Below are 15,935 nucleotides of genomic sequence, written 5' to 3'. Positions count from 1 at the left end.
TTGCACAGTGCCAGGAGCATAATACGTGGTTAATAAACACAGTTATCTCTCTATCTGATTGGGACACTTCCTTGATCAGATGCTTTTAATCAGCAACTAGGAGATTCCAAGCCCCATGGCAAAAAGAAGTCGGTCTTAGATCTTTTCCGTAAGAGGATCTTAGCCATCAATCCATCAGTCAGTCAACATTGATTAAGCCAGAATTATGCGCCTGGCGGGGCGCTGTGCTAAGGCCCCGCCCCCCGCTCAAGTGCTAACCAGCCCCAGGTGAAGCGCCGAAAAGCCCAACCCGAGCTGTCCCGAGGCAGCCTTCCACAGGGACTACACCTCCCGTGAGCCCTTGCGGCAGGGCACTGCTTTTTTTTTTTTTCCCTGAGAGGACGAGAGCAAGGTGAATGCCTCTACCCCGTGTCTTACGCGCCTGCTCCTACGGAGGGCGGCGATTGGCAGGTAGAAGCCAATGGGAGACGGCGTTGCTGCAGGCCCAGTCCGGTCTACGCCAAGGAGGAGAGCTGGGAGGATGGGCTTTGTGCTGCGTACCCTCTCCCTGTGGCGGGGCCTCGTGGGATCTCGGGGTGGGCCCCTCGTCACCCCTGACGCCGCTGCCAGGTGAGGGCTAGGGAGAGAAGAGCCCGGAAGCGAAGGGAAGACATAGAACATGAAACCTTAGAGCTGAGGAGGGTAGCCTTGGAGCATGGAACGTTAGGGTTGAGGTGGGGGAGGGGGGAACCTTAGAACATGGAACGTTAAGATTGAGAGTGGGGGGGGGGGTCATAGAACATGGAACTTTAAAACTGGGAAAGGGAGGGGAGCCTTAGAGCGTGGAACATTAGGGCTGAGGAGGGCAGTCTTAGAATATGGAACGTCCGATTTGAGAGGGGGAGGAGAGCCTTAGAACGTGGAACTTTGGGGGCGGCTAGGTGGCGCAGTGAACAGAGCACTGGCCCTGGAGTCAGGAGGACCTGAGTTCAAGTTCGGCCTCAGACACAACACAAAACTAGCCATGTAACCTTGGGGAAGTAACTTAACCCCAACTGCCCTGCCTTCCCCCTCCAAAAAGAAAAAAAAAAAGTACATGGAACTTTAGAACTGAAGGGGGTAGGAGAGGATATCCTTAGAATATGGAACCTAATAGCAGAGAGAGGGGAATGTGGAACACTAAATTTGAAAAGGACCTTAGAGGCCAGCCCCATCATTTTGCAGAGGAGAAAACTGAGACCCAATGTTATTATGAAACATCTAGTTAATCTCTGAGGTAGGGTTTGAACGCAGGTCTTTCTGACTCCAGGTCCAGTGTGCAGTGTACCATGTTTGAACTAGAAATTGGTAGGGGAACCCTTAGAATATGGAATGTCAGAGCTAGAAAACAGCCAGGAGGGTATCTTAAGACATGTAGTGTTTGAGGTATTTTAAAATTCAGTGCAGCCCTTCTAGAGGAAAGAACCCTGTGTCAGGATTCTGATCACTTACATTGTGGCTTTGAGGTAGTTGTTTCTGTCTCTGATGATGGGGTTCTGGTCAGATGGGCATGTCATGGGAGGCAGAATAAGTAAAAAGAGGGTGGAGGGGTCAGTGATTGGGGAGAGTCTAAGATTTATTAAGTCCCTAGACCTGTGCTCAATCCTAGGGGTATAATTTTTTTTTTAAATGACAGACCCACTCTTGAGGAGCTTATATTATAGTTTAGTTGGGTAGATAATTGGTATGGAGGGGAAGGTGACTGTCTCCATGCTACTAGGACAGAGTATCTCTAGAGTCAAAAAATGCAGTCTCCTCTCTCCCATTAATTTGAGGGTGACACTAGTTAAGTCACTTCCCCTCTCTAGAGCAAATTGCCTTTTTTCCTTCTCTGTAAAATGGATTTAATGGTCCCTGCTCTCCCTTTCCCATAGAATTGTGAGGATCAAGTGAGAAGATGATTGGTAAATGACAAAGTCTTGCCAATAATGGTTCTAATGCTTCTATAATAGGATGACAGCCCTGGGACATAGGTATTATAAAAATAATTAGCCCTATTTTATAAATGAGTCAACAGGCCCAAGTGACTTGTCTGTCATTAGAGGCAAGATACATATTCTTTGACTGCAAAGCCTGCACTCTTTATTTATACTATAACACCCTGCTACATACTTATGAGTTATTACTGGAGCCCATGCCCTTTTCTCTCCTCCATTGGTGCCCAGTGCTATTCATAACCCAGCTTCAGTTCCAAGAGGAGTGGTCACCAATTTGGCCTGTCATCCACACTGCAATGTTGCCCCCCCTCCTTGAGCTTGCTCACAGAAAATCCCTTCCTTCACTCTAGATCATTCCTACCGTTGCTGCCCCAGCTCAGGAGTATCACACTCCTCACCCGAGTCTCTACTGATCCCTGCAGCAGCTTCCATGAGGCACAGCATAGGTCCCTGTCACCTTGGTGCTATCAACAGGTCCGTTCTAAGGCCCGAGGCAACGAATACCAGCCCAGTAACATCAAACGGAAGCGGAAACATGGTTGGATTAAGAGACTCAGCACCCCTGGTGGAGTCCAGGTTATCTTGCGGCGAATGCTGAAGGGTCGAAAGTCCTTGTCCCACTGAGGCCCTGAGCAGGCTCTGTCAAGGGGCCAGAATGAACAACATCTAGGAACTGGATGGACAAAAATACCATCAAGACAGAGCTTGAGCTCCTATATACCAAGCCAGGACAATGGCTTCGCTTTCTTGGCATATTGATATCATGGGACTTTTTCTGCAAAAAAAAAAAAAAACCCATCTTTGGGTTTAGAAGACTGAAGTTCTTTCTGTGATGTCAGATAATTTACTAAGTGCAGAACTATTAAAGCAGTTAAACCCTGCATAGGTGTTGGAGTGTGATCTTTTCCCAGGTGTGCAGTTTGTGGGGGGAGTTATAAGCATATGTATGAAAATGTAATTTGATAGAATAAATGTGAAATCCTACACTTGAATTCCAAAAAATCAACCACACAAAGAATGGAGGCATAACTAGACAGTAGTTCATTTAAAAAATCTGGGGTTTTATTGGATTGCAAGTTTGAGATACCTTAACTGTGTGACATGGAAGCCCAAAATCCAATCTCAAGCAGCATACTAAACATTTAAAGTGACCAGAAAGAAGGTGTGAGATAGTCCCACTGTGTTCAGTTCTGCTAACCATATCTTGGGAAAGATGTAAATAAGGTAGAAGGTGATTAGGGTGATGAGTGTTATGTGAAGATTGAAAGAACTGGGACTGTTGAGCCCTTCAAAGCCATTCACAAGGCCCTCCCCTACCCCCCACTCCCCAACTTGTAGTCTTCTTGTACCTTAGACTAGGGAACCTTTGGCCTCAGGCCACATGTGGCCTTCTAGGTCCTCTGGTTTGGCCTTTTGACTGAGTCCAAGTTTCACAGAACAAATCCTTTTATTAAGGGAATTTGTTCTGCGAAGTTTGGATTTAGTCAATGGGCTGCACTTCAGGACCTAGAGGGCTTCATGTGGCATTGAGGCTGCAGGTTCCTTAGACCATCCCCTCCCCCACATACTCGTGGATCCAGTGACAGTGGATTCCTTGCTGTTCTTTGAAAGATATCCATCTGACTGGATATTTTCACTGGCTATCCCCAAACCTGGAATGCTCTCCCTCATCTCCACCTTCTGGCTTTCCCTATTTCCCTCAAGTCCTACCTAAAATCACACCTACAGAAAGCCTTTCCCTCTTAGTTCTAGTGCCTTCTCTCTTGATTAATTTCTAATTATCCTGTATATGCCTTATTGATACATAGCTGTTTGCTATGTACCATTATCTTTTGCCGTTGTATCACTGAACTTAGCACATCATGGGTACTTAAATGTTTGTGTAAGTGACTTAGAAGATTTATGGGGTAGGAGTGGGGCATAGTGGCTGTATTCTAGGATTTGAAGGACCACCTTGGAAGAAGAATTAGACTTATACTTGACCCTAGATGACAGGAACAGTGGGTGGAAGTTGCAGAAGGGCCGATTTAGGCCTTATATGAGGGGGTAGGATCATAGATCTATAGCTGGAAGGGGCCTTAGAGGTTGTCAAGTCCTGCTGAGGCCTATGGAAGTTGTGAATTGTCTAGATCACAGCTAGAATAGCATCTGAACCCAGGTCCTCTGAATACCCTTTCCCTGAGAGACTGATCTAAAGTAGATTTTGCAAAGTCCACATTTCCAGAGAGTTCTCAAAGCCCTCTGGACCTCTTTTAAGACTGCATGCAGATAAACCACAGCTGTCCTGTCAGGTGGACACATAGATAAAAATCTGAGACTTGGGTTTTGAAGCTGGGAGAGGGATGAGTTCCTAATGAAGTAGAATGAAATAGACTCACTTTCTTGTGTTCTCTGGATGATTGAGGACATGAGGGTACTTGTTGACACTTTACCTGGCTAACAACATTGACTGCTCTACCCCAAAGGGAAAACATACTTTACACCTTGATTGACAAGGGTTGTCTGCCTAGAGAGAGGGTTTGGGGATTCTGGTCAGATGGAAAAAGTGTTCCCTGATTTTGCCTAAAGCTTTTATAAGTTTAACTTCTATTATCACCAACTTAAGTTCCTCTTGTTGCTGCTGGGGATGGAGGGCAGAAAATGGAGGTTTATAGCAAATTTTTCTCTGATGGGGTCAGTGCTGCTGAGGTTATCTCTTGGACTCTGCTAGATAGCCAAGAAGGCTAGACTGCATCAGGAAACTCTCCAGGTCTCTTAAGAATTTTGGAGTACAGTGGAGTAGAAACGACCTCCAAGTGGCTCTGGCTCCCACCAGCTCCAACTCATGTAAAAGGGGATTCTGAACAAACTTTGGAGCTACAGAACCCATAAAATGACACAGAGAAGCTAACCTTCCACCGAGGACAGCCTGGCAGGCTGGCAAGAATTGTCCAGTGCAGTGCTCTGGGAGCCAAGCCCAGGCCGCATGAGCCAGAGGTTTTAGCCCCAGGGCGGGTCTGAAAAAGAAAAAGAAAATAACACCTTAAAAAATAGACTAACTCAAATGGCAAAAGAGGCTCAAAAAGGCAATGAGGAGAAGAATACCTTAAAAAAGCCGAATTTGCCAGATGGAAAAAGAATCTCAAAATCACTGAGGAGAATCATTCCTTCAGAATTCGATTGGAGCAAATGGAAGCTAGTGACCTTATGAGAAATCAAGATTCTGTAAAACAGATCCAAACAAATGAAAGAATAGAAGGCAATATGAAATATCTCATGGGAAAAACCACTGACCTGGAAAATAGATCCAAGAGAGATAATTTTAAAATTATTGGACTACCTGAAAGCCATATCAAAGAAAGAACCTAGAAATTATCCTCCAAGAAATTCTCAAAGAAAACTGCCCTGATGTTTTAGAACCAAAGGGCAAAATAGAGGTTGAATGAATACACTGATCACCTCCTGAAAGAGATCCCCAAAAGAAAACTCCTAGGAATATCATAGCCAGGTTCCGGAATTCCCAAATCAAGGAGAGAATATTACAAGCAGCCATGAAGAAACAATTTGAATATTGTGGAAACACAATCAGGATAACTCAGGATCTAGCAGCTTCTACACTGAGGGATCGAAGGGCTTGGAATATGATATTCCAGAGGTCAAAGGATCTGGGATTAAAACCAAGAATCACCTACCCAGCAAAACTGAGTATCATGTTTCAGGGGAAAATATGGTCATTCAGTGGAATAGAGGACTTTCAAGCATTTTTGATGAAAAAACTAGAGTTGAATAGAAAATTTGACACTCAGATACAAGAAGCAAGAGAAGCATGAGAAGGTTAACAGGGAAAAGAAATCATAAGGAACTTATCAAAGTTGAACTATTAACATTCCTACATGAAAAAACGATAATTGTAACTGATGAAACTTTTCTCAGTATGAAAATAGTTGAAGGGAATAGAAATATATATATTGGAGGGCATACAGACATATGAATACATATATGAATGTGTCTATATATGTTTACAGGTGTACATAGAGGGCACAGGACCAATTTAATAGGAAGGGCTGATACTTAAAAGGTGAAATTAAGAGGTGAGAGAGGAATATAATGAGAGGAGATGGGGAGAGACAGAATGGGGTAAAATATCTCACATAGAAGAGGCAAGGGAAAATGGTTACTATGGAGGGGAAGAATAGAAAGGCAAAAGGGAATGGGTCAACCTTATTTTCATTGAATTTGGCTCTGGAGGGAATGACATACACACTAAATAGGGTATCTCACCCTACAGAACAGTAGGGAGGAAGGGAATGAGAGGGGGGATGATGGAAGGGAAGGCAGGCTGGGGGGGAGGGAAGTTGGAAGCACCCACTTTTGAAAAGGGATGGGATCAAAGTAGAGAATAGAAAAAGTGGGAGGTGGGATAGGAGGGAGAGTCAATCTTTTACAATATAACTACTATGGTAATGTTTTGCATTAGCTACACATGTACAACCTATACTGAATTGCTTATCCTCCCAGTGAGGGTGAGTGACAAGGGAGGAAGGGTATGAATCTAGAATTCAAAGTTGTTGTTTTTTTTTTAAGCAATCGGGGTTAAGTAACTTGCTCAAGGTTACACGGCCAGTTATTTCTGGGTGTGGTGCTGAGTGTCTGAGCCCAGGATTCGATCTCCAGGTCTATCTCAACACTGGAGCCGGTACTCTTACTCGCTGAGCCACCTGGCCGCCCCTAAGCAACTGGGGTTAAGTAACTTGCTTAAGGTTACACGGCCAGGTGTTTCTGGGTGAGTGCTAAGTGTCTGAGCCCGGGATTCGATTTCCAGGTCTTCTCAACACTGGAGCCGGTACTCTTACTTGCTGCGCTACCTGGCTGCCCCAAGAATTCAAAGTTTTAAAATCAAATGTTTAAAATATATATACATATATATATATATACTATTATTAATGCTATTTTACATGTAATTGGGAAATAAGATATACAGGCACTGGGGCATTGAGATCCACCATGCCCTACTGGAAAAGTCGAAGGGGATATGGGAGAAGATATGGGAGAGAGCAGATTAGAGGAGGGGATATCCTGTGGGACTATTTTGGGGTGGTGGGTAGGGGAAAAACTGGGAGAAAATTTGTAACTCAAAATCTGGCAGAAATAAATGATGTAAATCAGAAGTTAATAAAGCATTTAAAAAAACAACAACAAAAAAAAGAATTTTGGAGTTGATTATATGACATGGGAGACAATGTCACAGGACCAATGAGCATGGCAGGCCCTCATCAGAGAAAGTGCTGTACTCTATGAGTAAAGCAGAATTGAAACAGCTCAAGAGAAATACAGGATGGACAAATGTGGAGAATCCACCCCAAATGTTCACATGGACTATTTGTGCCCAACCTGTGATAGAACATTCTGAGCTCCTATTGGTCTGATTAGCCACAGTCGGACACATTGAAACTTGACTCTAGTATGGTGATATCGTTTTGGTCCTCTAAAACAGCAACCAAACAACCAGTCATTCAGGAGGGGGCAGTTCCACTGGTCAGATCACATTTGGAGTATCGTGTTCAGTTCTGGGGACAACCACAACTTAGGAAGAACATTGAAGTCAGAGAGTGGTCAGAGAAGGACAGCTCATATCATTACTTAGATCAGCTGTAGGAAAATGTTTAGCCGGAGAAGGGACCATCTAGGGGGAAGATGGGCAGAACCTGATAGATGTCTGTAAGTATTTTAAGAAACTGTACAAAGGGATTAGAATGGTTCTCTTTGGCCCTAGGGAGCCAAAACATTTGATAAAGTCTCTTGTTCTGTCTTGTGGAAAGTATAGAAGTGCGTTAGATAAGAGTACAGTTAGGTGTCAGTCAACTGTGTTTTAAATGCCTACTATGTGCCAAGTACTATGCTAAGCACTGGGGATACAAAGAAAAATTTTGCCATCAAGGAGCTCACAGTCTAATGGGGAAAGCAACACCCAAACAACTATGTACAAACAAGATACACACACACAGGATAAGTAGAAGCAATCTCAGAGAGAAGATACTAAGATGAAACAGGATTGGGAAAGGCTTCTTGCAAAAGGTGGGAATTTGGCTGAGGACTGAAGGAAGCCAGGGAACTTTAGAGGTAGAGATGAGGAGCAAGAGAGTTCTAGATGTGGGGAATAGTCAGTAAAAATGTTTTGAGCCTGGAGGAGTATTTTGTTGAGGAAGAGCAAGGAGGCCAGTGTCACTGGATGGTAGTGAGGGTAATGAATCCCATTACCTAACAAGGCAGGCAATTCCACTTTTGCATGGCTCTCTCACTGTTAAGAAATTTTTCTTTATATCAGAGCTGAACTTGTCTTTGCATCTCCTGCCCTTTGCTCCTAGATCAGTAACATCTTCTGACCATCCTCTGGACAGTTAACCAGTTCTGAATGCACCTCCTTCCTCCCATCTGGGTCTTCAGCCTAGTCTTGCCCACTAACTGCAGGCTTCCTGCAAGGGAAAGCCTGCAAGTGACAACTTGTTGGGTGTATTGTGAAGTGGATTCTTCTTCAGACGTAGATTTAGGCTAGATAGCCTTCAAGGCCTCTTCCAACTCTGACTTTTGTGATATATGCTGGGCATTTTGGCAGGCACTAGAGAGATCACAAATAACATTAAGTTGACCCTCAGGTGGTTTGTCATCTAATGAAGGGCATAGACATAAATAGAAATGGATATGATTCAAGTTTGAATTCCATAGAACCAAAGAGCCACAAGGCAAGATGTTACAAGAAATTCAAAGAGGAAGTGTTCACTTTTATATGGGGCAGATGGTTTTCAGGGAAACCTTTATGGAATAGGTAGCATTTGTGTTGGACCATAAAGGAAGGAAAGATATTTCAACAGGTGACAACGGGATGTGGAGTTTGGAGGAGAGGAGGGACAGCATGCTCAAAGGCATTGAGATGGGGGTGGGCCGAATGAAATTGGGGAAGAGAAGTAGCATAGTTTGGTTGGAATGTAGGTTACTTGAAAGGAAGAATTTTCAGGGATGAATGAAGCCAGATGTTACAAGTCCTTGAATGCCAAAATAAGTTTCAATTTTATTCAGTATACAATGGGGAGCCACCAAAGGTTTTGGGGTAGGAGTGACATGATCATAGCAGTTCAGAAAGAATATTACTTAAGTGGTAATTGGGTCATAAAAGAATCAACTTACAGTGAAGGTGTGAAGAGATAAATAAGGACGTTTTCAAGTCATGGGATCATAAGGGCACAGAAGTACTAGAAATAGGCTGAAGAAGGAATGTCCGACTAGGGATTCATTGAAGGCTTTGAGGATAGGCAGATATATTTATCAACGGGCAGAGATGAGCAGGAGAGGGGTGTGTGTGCAGTACATTCCGGACATAGAGCAGAGTATGAGCAAAGACACAGAAGTGGGAACTAACAGGATTTGTTTAGAAACTGCTGTGTCATCAATTTGTCTGGAGTGTTGTGTGAGATGAAACTGAATCTTTGGGGTGGAATCCTGTTCTGGAGGACCTCGAATGTCAGCTGAGTTTGAGCTTTATCCTGTAGGGTCCAGTAAGAAGCATCTGAAGCTAGAAGGGAAATGATGAGAACTGGGGTTTAGGAAAATGACTGGTGGTCTGTGCGTGATGGATTGGAGAAGGAGAGTCTAAAGGCAGGGAGGCTGATTACAAGGCCCTTCTAATGGCTCAGGTGAGAAGGCATTTAAGGAATAAGCCAGGTCTATGCCTGCAATCCCTGATATTGGGGAGTCTGAAGCTGGTGGATCACTCTAACACACAGGAGTTCTGAGCAGTAGAGCTAAGAAAATTGGGTGTCCATACCCGCACCAATATGGGGAATCCACAGGATCAGGGGCTCACTAGGTTACTTACAGAGAAGCAAACCAACTCATATCAGTTAGAAGGAAGAATAAAGTTTTCTGTGCTTGTCATGGGACCAGACTATGAGTGACTACTGTACTTTCAACCCTGGTGAGACAGAACCTGCCTCAAAATAAAGTGAACAAATACATAAAAGAGTAGCAGTGAGAGGGTGGGAATGAATGTGGGAGCTATTGTGCAGGTAAAATGGACAGGATGTGGTGATTCATTGGAAATATGGAATTTAGGAGACTGAGGGATAAAAGATGACACTGACATTTTGAGCCTAGGGTATAATGATGGTGCTACTGTTGGCAGAGGCATGAAAATCAAGAAGACAGGTAGATAGGTTGGGGAGAAAGCAGCTTCCTCAATACCACTGTCACCATTACCAACTCATGCCTGATCATTCCTGAAACAGTCATCCAGAAACCTCTGGTTCTGTGAGGCTGATATTACCCAGCACTGTGGGGGAGATACAGATGGCATCGTCACAAGGAACTCACAGTCTAGTAATAGAGATTATGATATGTGTATGACTTTCTGCCAAAAGGCATCAGGAGAGCTACTGTATATGTCCTTTAAAGTGTTGGAACTTAGCCTATGATTATACCTTATTCACTGAGCAGCAATTACATTTAACCACTCTTGCAGTATGTCTTAGAAAATCATTGATCTAAATGTATAGACTGTTGGTTTGGTATTTAAGTAAATAGCAGTTTGCTGCTTTAATTTTGCACATCCATCTCTTAGGAGAACTGAGTTCTCTTATTAATCTTGTGGATTTTCTTTACTTGTTTTGAAGAAGTCATGGCATCTGTTTGCATTTACCTTAACAAAACTAGAGAGTGTATGTGTATATGTGTATGTCTTCATTCTTAGGTACCTGTTTGCAAAAGCCTTTACATATTTTCGTACAGAAGCTCTAATACTCAATACTGCTAGAAATAAATCCTTAGTTCATCTGGATATACCTACATTGGTAAACAATGTCAAAATGTTCATCGTTAAAATATTTTTTTGATTAAAATAAAAGCCACGAGAGAGCCTTGATTTTCTCTGCTTTGGTCAAACCACAATTGGAGGGTGGTTTTTAGTTCTCCAACTGACACATTTTAGAAAAGATGTTGACTGCCTGGAACGTGTCCAGAATAAGGCGACCAGGATGGGGAGAAAGCCTGAGAGGATTGTTTGAAGGAGCTAGAGATATTTAGCCTAAAGAAGAGGATATAGCTAGCTATAGGTAGTTTGTTTGCTGGGCACTGTAGGACAAAAGCTGGCTAGAAGTCAGAGAGGGGAAGATTATCAGTAGATTCAAGGAAAAACTTTGCAACAATTATATCTGTCTGAAAGTAGATGATTGCCTTAGGAAGTATAGGCTCTTCTCTACTTGCAGAGGCTGGAGGACCAGTTCTGGATGTGGTAGAAAGGATACCTATTCAGGTACAGGTTGAGACTCAGACTTCCAGCTCTGAGATTCTGTGACATATGATTGGAGGAGCACTCAGAGGCAGTTTCATGGAGGAAGTGGCATTTGAACTAAGTTTTGAACCTGTAGGCTATTGTAATGGGAATGTAAATTTTAAAGATCTTCCCTGCCCCTAGGCTAAAGTGCACGTGGAGCCTGGGGTGGGAGGCTTGTTTTTCAGTAGATACTTCTTGATTGGCCAGTGAGTCAATAAGGTTGTTACATTCTCTGAGCCAGGAGAAGGCTATATAAGCCCTGATGTGAGGCTTTGTTTTGGGGCTCACTTTGAGAAGGGTTCTGTGATTTGATCAGATGAAACTCTGGGCTAGCCGTTGTCCAGAGCCCCCTGGCTTTGAAACCCAGATGTTGTTTGGTATGGATGTAATGGTTGGACATTTGGAAATCTGTCTACTTGATCTGTTTTTGTCTTGATAATTATCTCTGTATACTTTGAAGTTCGGGATGCTGACCTTTTTCCCCTGAACAAGGTGAAGGATACATAATCTGACTGATTAAAGTAATCTTGTTAACCCATTTTGAGTTGCTTTCCTTTATCAAAGCAGATCCAAGAACCTGTGGTGGCAGCGACCCTGAGGACGCTGGGGTGCTTGCTGCTACAGCTATCAACATGCAGAGATAGAGTAAAAGAAAGATGACCTTTAGGCAGAGGTACAGATAAGGTTGACTACTTGAGAAGAAAGATTTTTATAGGGAAGGTTGGATCTAGACTCTAGATAGCCTTGAATGCCAAAATAAGGAATTTAAACCTTCCTCAATAGACAGTTAGAGTTGGAAGGTACCTTGAATAACAGTTTTAAGACCACTAGACCAGCTTCTAGCCTAGCTTCCACAGCCATCACTGAGAGAAGAAATCATTGTGAAGAGGGGACCCACTTTCGTCATCATCACTAACAACAGGCACAGGAACAATGAGAGTGGTAGCACTACCTCAGACCAGTCCTCATGGCCATCATCTGGGAAAGTAAGTCCTGTTGAGAGAGGGCCAGCTGTCCTCACCAGCTGTCAACCAACAGCCCCACACAGGGCAGACAGACAAGCCAACCCAGCTGAAGTGGCAAGGACCCTGGAGGAAGAGATAGGAGGCAGCATATGCTAGGCAGGTCAGACTATTGCTGCCACTACTGTGTCCCCTCAGACTCCAATGGAAAACACCCAGGGCCCTGAACCAAGAAGCCTTGAGAATTGCAAGGCCTCCAGCCCAGTGTCTGTAACCATCTTACTAGAAAGCAAACCTTGTGGAGATGCAGCCTGGACCTGCTCATGGTGGAGCTGCAGCCACAGCTACTGATGTACCAGAAAAGAAAGGTCTTGTTGCCCAAATCTTTGGCACTGTCAGGTGGTGGCATTACAGAAGAGGCATCACCATCTGCTTTGTTGCTATGAACCATGGAACCTTTCTGTCAGACTTGCAGCTGAAACCTCCTAAATGTATTGTCTCCCCACTAGAGTGTGAGCTCCTTGAGAGCAGGAATTGTCTGACTTTTCTGTTTGTATTCCAGCTCTTAGCACATCGTAAGGGCTTAATAAATGCTTCATTCATTCATTCGTCTATCTTCTCATTTTACAGATGGAAATAAGGGTCAAAGAAGGGAAAATGACTTACCTAAGATTCTACAGGAGTAAGGAGCAGGGAAAACCAGGATTTGAACACAGATCTTCAGATCCTAAAACTAGCCCTTGTTGAACTGTGCATAACTTTTCCTCTGGAATAGCCAATAGCCCATAGCAGCAGAGGTAATGGAGGCCTGAATTTGGACAGATGGCATCTGTCCAGAGAGGAAAGAGGGACTGGGGCAGGAGATTCTGTGGAGGCATAATCCCTTTCTGATTCTAAGTCCATCCTAAGCCCAGTCTTCTCTGCTGTGGATGATAGCCAGATAATGTCCCATGCCTCTCTAGGCTCATGATTTCTTCCTTGCACCATGGGCCCTCATGGAACCCTTACTTCGTAACATGTCCATTTTCCTGCTTGAGAGAGGGTTCAGTGATAGAAGTCTTCAGGAAACAGATAATGTAAGGTAACATTTGAGGTGATATTGGAGTGTTTTATTTTGGTAGGGCAGGGTCCTTCAGAACTTCCTTCATCTCATCCTATCAGGTCTTCCCCTTTTTAGTCCTTTTGACTTCTGGTTGGTAGGAAAGAGCCCTGGATTTGGAGTTGGAAACTGGAGTTCAAATCCTGGCACTAATGTTAACTAGCTATGTCACTGTGGAAAAAGTCAACTCTTTTTTCTAGTTTCCTCATCTATAAAACTAAAATAAAAAGTATTCAGGTATCAAATGTGTGAGGAATGGTATGTCTAGTGTTTTGTGCTGTATGAATGTGAGTTGTCCCATACTTCCTCCTTTCCCAATTGTGACTGTTCCTTCTCACTCTTTGTCAGTTCTTTATCCAGGTTATGCCCTCTCAGGGAGTTCCAGAAGCCTCTTTCTTCGACTACCTTTGCTCCCTTTCTTATTTCACTTCATCCTACCTTATTTGATCTCTTCAGTTCAGTTATCATCTATGCATAAATGATTCCCATATCTATATATCCAGCTCTAGTTTCCCTCCTGAGCAACAGTCATGAATCTCAAGCCACTTCTTGACTTGTCTCAAATTGGACATCCTGTAGGCATCTTAAACTAAGGGCCAACAGGATTCAACTTTCCCAGCAAGTCGCCTCCCCTTTCAAACTTCACTATCAGCATTTCCATTCCCCCAATCACCCACGCCCACAGTCTCAATGTCTTCCACAGGTCTTCACTCTCACTTACCTTATATATCCATTCTTTTGCTAAATGTGGCCATTTCCACCTCCATAACATCTGTAGCCACCACCCTAGAGCAACCTTTTATCACCCTCACCTTGATACTGCAATATCCTTCTAACTAGTCTTCCTGCTTCAAATCTTGTCTTTACCAACTCCAATCCATCTTTCACTCAACTGCCAAGGCACTTTTCCCAAAGCATGACCCCCTCCCTCCTTCGCCCCCTGTAGCAGCAAGCACCCCAAGCGACCTCAGGGTTTGCTGCCAACACAGGCTCTTAGATCTGCTTTGATAAAGGAAAGCAACTCAAAATGGGTTAACAAGCTTACTTTAATCAGTCAGATATGTATCGTTTACCTAGTTCAGAGGAAAAAGGTCAGCACCCCGAACTTCAAAGTATACAGGCATAATTATCAAGACAGAAACAGATCAAGTAGACAGCTTTCCAAACTGTCTAGCCATTACATCCATACCAAATCAACATCTGGGTTTCAACATCTGGGTTTTTCAAAGCCGGGGGGCTCTGGACAATGGCTTCCCATAATTCAGATCAAATCACAGAACACTTCTCAAAGTGAGCCCCAAAACAAAGCCTCCCTATCATTAAAAAAACAAACAAAAAAACCTTTAGTAGGTCCTACTACCCCCATCAAGCTATTATCATATATCTCTTCTCTGTTCTCCCACCAAATGTCTAGAAAAAGCTGTCCCCTCTGATTGTCTTCACTCTCCCCTGAATCCTTTGCATTCTAGTTGCTCAATTCATTACTCAATGACTTTCTCCAAAGTTATCAGTGATATCTTAATTAAATGTGATGGCCTCTTTCTCATCCTACTTCTTGACTTCTTCTGGATACTTTTTCCTCTCTGTCTCCCTTTTTTTTCTCTCTCTCTTTCTCTCCTTCTCTCTCCCTTTTTCTCTTTCTGTCTCTCTCCTTCCCTCTCCCTCTTTCTCTTTCTGTCTCTCTCCTTCCCTCTCCCTCTTTCTCGTTCTGTCCCTCTCTTTTCCTTTCCCTCTTTCTGTTTCTCTTCTTCTCTCTGTCTCTCCTTGTTTCTCTCTTTCTCTCTCCTTCCCTCTCCCTCTCTCTTTCTGTTTCTCTGTTTCTCTCCTTCCCTCTCTTTCTTTCTCTCTCCTTCCCTCTCCCTCTCTCTTTGTTTCTCTGTCTCTCTCCTTCCCTCTCTTTTTGTCTCTTTCCTTCCATCTCCCTCTCTCTCTGTATCTCTCTGTTTCTCTTCTTTCCTCTCCCTCTCCCTCTTTCTGTCTCTCTGAACTAGGGAGTTCAATTGCTGGGTAAATAAAAAGACTTTGAAAAATTCTAGGTCCTAAAAGTCATAAGAATGCACTAGAGGGGAAGATTGTAATGCAAACACAAGCATCTTTAGATGGTCAAAAGGTCAGATGATATGGGGATACTGTGGGGAATACAAGCAGGACAAATGGCAAAGCCAGGAAAGCATTGTCAGGGCAGATGCCAAGGTTTGTTTCACAGTTCATTTTACCTGAAGGAAAAGTTGGTGACTCCCATTACCCCAAGTCATGTGAACAGTCAGGCAGTCTGTATTAGTTTCTAGGTGGTCTGGGGCAAGAACTGAGCAAGTCAGAGTTCAGGTGGATTTGACTGAGATGAGAATATCTACCTTTCTCTTATTATTAGTACCTGTGAACAATTTCTGCAGTTGTTTTTAGTATGTTTATAGTATAGTGTATAATATTTTGTTTATATTATTGAAGAAAAATTAAAATAGCACATAGAAAGACTGAGAAAGCATATGAAGAAAATGATCAAAGATAGCCATGGAAGACTGCTCCAACACAAGGTGGGGGAAAGAGATTGATTTGGAGATTATATGGCAGGGTTGAAGAGAGTGACACTTTACATTTCACCATCTGCAAGTATTGAT

General features: G+C 43.4%; 1 protein-coding gene across 1 annotated transcript; it reads left to right on the top strand.

Annotated features, from left to right (window-relative positions):
• The first annotated feature begins 451 nt into the window (after nucleotides 1-451).
• Nucleotides 452-2,836, top strand: MRPL34 (mitochondrial ribosomal protein L34). The gene is made up of 2 exons (XM_069102059.1): nucleotides 452-609; nucleotides 2,306-2,836. Exons 1-2 carry the CDS (start codon nucleotides 461-463, stop codon nucleotides 2,577-2,579), a joined length of 423 nt encoding a protein of 140 aa, XP_068958160.1. The 5' UTR covers nucleotides 452-460; the 3' UTR covers nucleotides 2,580-2,836.
• The last annotated feature ends 13,099 nt before the right edge of the window (nucleotides 2,837-15,935 follow it).

The sequence above is a fragment of the Petaurus breviceps genome, unplaced genomic scaffold (genome assembly GCF_028583685.1).
Source record: "Petaurus breviceps papuanus isolate PSGF00001 unplaced genomic scaffold, PetGlider_PUasm1.0 523, whole genome shotgun sequence".
NCBI classification, from domain to species: Eukaryota; Metazoa; Chordata; class Mammalia; order Diprotodontia; family Petauridae; genus Petaurus; species Petaurus breviceps.
The sequence above is the reverse complement of the archived record's forward strand: the minus strand, read 5'-3'. Positions and strand labels throughout refer to the sequence as shown.

What these genes read in the sequence shown, in the direction of transcription:
- MRPL34 (XM_069102059.1), top strand. Translation starts at nt 461, where the DNA reads ATGGGAGACGGCGTTGCTGCAGGCCCAGTCCGGTCTACGCCAAGGAGG. An exon ending in ACCCCTGACGCCGCTGCCAG is followed by an intron (nt 610 to 2,305) that starts GTGAGGGCTAGG and finishes CCTTCACTCTAG; the next exon opens with ATCATTCCTACCGTTGCTGC.